General features: G+C 43.2%; 1 protein-coding gene across 1 annotated transcript; it reads right to left on the reverse strand.

Moving 5' to 3' along the window:
* Positions 1-235: 235 nt before the first annotated feature.
* On the reverse strand, positions 236-4,251 carry adprs (ADP-ribosylserine hydrolase). Its single transcript, XM_079369434.1, has 6 exons — positions 3,834-4,251; positions 3,292-3,388; positions 2,946-3,153; positions 2,201-2,388; positions 1,183-1,283; positions 236-1,064 (listed from the first exon to the last, which is right to left on the reverse strand). Exons 1-6 carry the CDS (start codon positions 4,009-4,011, stop codon positions 673-675), a joined length of 1,164 nt encoding a protein of 387 aa, XP_079225560.1. The 5' UTR covers positions 4,012-4,251; the 3' UTR covers positions 236-672.
* Between the last annotated feature and the right edge of the window lie 131 nt (positions 4,252-4,382).

Below are 4,382 nucleotides of genomic sequence, written 5' to 3' on the forward strand. Positions count from 1 at the left end.
AATGATACCTGACACAATACCTGGAAACAAACTGAACATGGTTTCTGTCATCATAGTTCATTCTTATTATGCAGAATTATTTTCAAGCATTCACTTTAATCAAGAGTTTTGTGTAAGTCAGTGGTTCCCAAACAGGTAGGACATCTCAACTGTGATGACCCTCCTTTGTTTTTAAACCGTTTAATTTTTTGATTCTTAAATTTAAAAAAATGATTAAAACAGAAAATGTGGATTTAAAAAAAAGTTTATTAAATAATTATCCAAAAGGATAAAACAACACATGGCCAATTCATAGTGCAACTTTCACATGACAAATGATAGTTCAACACAAGAAAGGGAAAGGGCAGGGAAGAGAGAAGTCAGTGTTAGTGTGTGTGTGATGTACTGTGCATGTACAATATAGGACAATGTATCTGTCATCACTCTTCTCTGTCTGTTGTCACTCAGATGTTTACTGCTTCAATAGTCTGTTTTCTAACAGAAGTGGATTTGCTTTATTTTACTACATGATGATACATTTACAGAAAGGAAAAGCCTCAGAGCTGTTTAGACCAATAACATAACATTGTGTTGAATTGCTCTAGACAAAAGGTTCCCTGGTAACAGGAAGTCTGAACAGAGGGAGTTTTCTGTGTGTAATGTGGTTTGTGTTCAAGGGTCCTTTTGTCAAACTCAGTCGGCTTCAGTTTTCTTTTCTGTGCCGTTAGAAGCCTTTGACTGATTTTCGGATGAGTCCTCCCCGCTCTGTTCCCCCTCCCCGCTCCCTGCACCCTGTGACGACTGGTGGTACAGCATGTGAAGTCGTTTTGCATTAATGTCTGCATCCTCTGCCCCCTCGCAGCACTTTATCCATGACTGTGGAATAGCCTCGATGCCATAGTGGGCCCCAGCGATGGCCCCTGCCATACATGCTATGGTGTCTGTGTCCCCTCCCAGGGCCAGGCTGTACGCTATCGTCCTCTCAACACCGCCGTAGTTCTCTGGAAGGCATTCCCTCGGCTCCAGGCAGTGGAGGACGCAGAAGATGGCAGTCGGAACTGAGTGGAGAGCTGCTATGCCGTTACCTGGAAAACAAAAAGTCAGACACTTTTGAGTGATTGGAGAAGAAGTCAGAAAACCCAAACAGGGCAGTAAAATGACGGATGGAAGGGGGGAAAAAAGTCTGAATAACCAGATACTGACCGAGCTCATTAATGACCTCCTCGATGCTGACCTTGCTCTTTGCCATCAGGTCTCTCACCCTGTGGAGGCGCTCGCAGAATGGCTTCTCTGCTTCTTTAAGGCTGTACAAAAAACACTTAAAGTGAGGTTGACGTTCAGAATAACAATGCAAGCACAGCCTAAAACAGACATATTTCATTATCTCTGTCAAAAGCTATGGATACGTTTTTAAGTGTTTCCTGAAAATGTTTTTTTAATACTGTACAGATGAAACAGACGGCACATTTTAGGCATCAAACATCTGGAAGTTAACAGAAGCAAACCAAGGTGCTTGGCTCACAGACCTGGAAGTCCCAACAAAGACAATCAGAGAATCACTCATTTCATGGTTTCATGAGTTGTTGAACAGCGTTAATTACTTTTTAAGAGGATACTATTACTATAACTCAACTTGAAGGAAAGAAACTGAACAATGAACACAGGAGAGATCCAAACCCAAGAACTGTGCTATTGTTACAATTTATTTATTTTAAAAGCTACTTTTGGGAACATGACAGTAATGTCTTCTTCTAGAAGAATCTCACCCTTCTTTATATCTACATTTATATCTTCTTTATATCAAAATTCCTGCATGCAGCTCACAACGGATTTCTGGCAGGGAGCTGTTTCTGCAGTGTGTGGTTGCTCTTCCCGTCTGACATCTAACCCGCAGCAGAGGTGGAAAGCTTATAAAATAACTTGAACGTATTGTACCCAACAGCGACATGTGGCTAAGAGTCTAGTATGCTTGTGTAGGTCGTAATAAATTTATTTCAATACCAGCTAAAAACTTCTCACATGAGCTTTTCAAAGTAGTGGCACTATAAAGTAAAAAAAGAGAATTTTTCAACTGTATTGATCAACACAAGGAAGTTAAAAACATACTTTTCCTCTTTATTTCTCATTTTCCAGTTGTATTTCTGAGCTACGCAGAGAGATTTTAGTTTATCAGATCTTTACTACAGCAGCAATGTGGAAGGCTTGATGCTAAAGTACTCACATTCTGGCATCGTTGCGTGTTGCCTCGTTGGCCTCCACCTCCTCCATTTCTGTGATTAGGCGGCTGATGAACTGCTGAGGCAGGGCTAACGCCCCCTGCAGGGATAGGTGCACAGCTAACGCCTGAAGCACAGCCCCATTGTAGCCCAGAGAGCAGGAGTGGGTTAGCATGGCACCAAGATGGGCAAACTGGAGAGAAAACAAAAATAACAGAAAGGATCATATCAGTCATTAGTAATGTGTTTTAATTCACTGAGCCTGTTTTACTCAAGAGATATCTAAAAGAGGCTCATAGGAAAAATAACTATACAGACAAAACTTTTGACTGCAGTGATAAAAGTGAAATTCATATGGAATTTTAGAAAAAAAAGCCTAAAATCCAGTTTCTATTACTTGGTCAAGCGATACTTTTAACTTTTTTTAGTGCCCCATACCTGTGATGGCCAGGTGGTCATGTCACCCACCCCCCCCCCCCTCCATACATTGAGACTTCAGGTCCGACCTGCGGCTCCTTTGCCAGATGTCATTCCCCACTCTCTATCCCTGATTTCCTACTTACACTTATTATGCAGTGTGACCTAAAACTAAACTCTCCTCCCCCGCAAAAGAAATTTAAACTTTATACAGTTTTACTCTTAGGTTGAACGATATAAGAGACAATACATGCTACAGAGATGCATTTAAAAAAATAATACAGAAATGAATGGGAAACAACGCAAGAGAAGTGGATCTGAAGCCACTCTCACCTTTTTGACATCAGCCAGGTCAGGGAAAGCCAGTGGGAAGGGGGCCGCCCTCATGGCACCCCCGTTCCCAAAGGAGCCTCGACCATTAAATTGGTCCCTGGCGGGCTGGTACACATCACTGAGCTGAGGGGAGGACAGCTTCTTCAACACCTGGATCACTCCAGAACCATAACCACGACCTGGGGATGCACTGTACTCCTTGGCGAACCTAGAGTGGTGAGACATCAGGGTTTTAATCTGTGGGTTGTTTAAGTTCTAACTACACTGCATTTCATAAGCCTTTAGGAGAATATATCAGCCAAGTTACACTTAAACTGTACAAAGAAGCTCTCGGTGTCAGCCCTACCTGCGAGCCATGTCCTGCTCATCAAAGCCTGTACGAGTGAGTAGAGACTGGACCACACAGCGGGCCATAGCTGTGTCATCACTGTACTCCAGGATACCTTACACACACAGGAATATGAACATTGAATATTAACTCTTTGTAAAGCGATTGTGCACAGACTTTGAACTACTGAATATAAATTGGCACCATGAGGCCTCCACTTATATGTTGGTTATAGGAATTCAAGACCATTCGAAATAATCTGGCTCCATTTCCTTACGTAGAGTCTTTTAGTGTGCAATGTCAACAGTTCCTATTATATTGCAGTGATTTAGGGTCAGAATAAACATACTGTTTTTAACAGCTTAAAGGTTGGTAACCACCTTATCTGACCATGTGGTTTAAAACTTGTCAGGCTTTAAACCCACCCAGCAGGAAAGTAAAGTAGGTTAAATATTGGAGATTAGTATTCTGCATGTAAATCCCCTCTCACATCATCACAGTGGGCTCATCTGGTCTTTCAGTGTGTTGGTTTTATAGTCATATCTGGAGCTTTCACTGACCATTTCCTTTGGTCTCGTCATCCAGGCTGTTCAGATGCTGCAGCACGCTCTCCATGGGAACCTCCTCAGCTCCTTCAAACTCTCCACCGACACAGTCTCCGAGCACAGCCGCCACTAGCGCTCCCCTGAACCGGGACAAAGACGCCGGGGCCCCCGCTGCCACCGCTCTCACTGCCATTCATCCGCTGGGGACAAGACTTAAAACTATACCGAGAAAATACTCCGCCGCTACGTTGACTCGACCCCTCTTTCAGACAGGTAGCTATCTGGATTCAGCCCAGGTGACAACAACAACAAATGTTGACCCAACTCCTCCCCTCTTTTGCTTCCTGAAAACGTCCGGATGCCTGTTTGACCCCGATGAAAGCTCCGGTTTGCCGCACATAGAAATACACTAACATAGAATGTGTCTGTGAAGTCGGAAACGGTCAGACAGAATGCTGGCTGTGCCGATGTGTCGGATTCTATACTAAGCATGCGCCAAATACCGAAATGGGTACAATAAAGGCGCACTATATTTTTTTCTTCTGAAAAGCCATGTTGAGGTGC

The sequence above is a fragment of the Symphodus melops genome, assembly GCF_947650265.1.
Source record: "Symphodus melops genome assembly, chromosome: 19".
NCBI classification, from domain to species: Eukaryota; Metazoa; Chordata; class Actinopteri; order Labriformes; family Labridae; genus Symphodus; species Symphodus melops.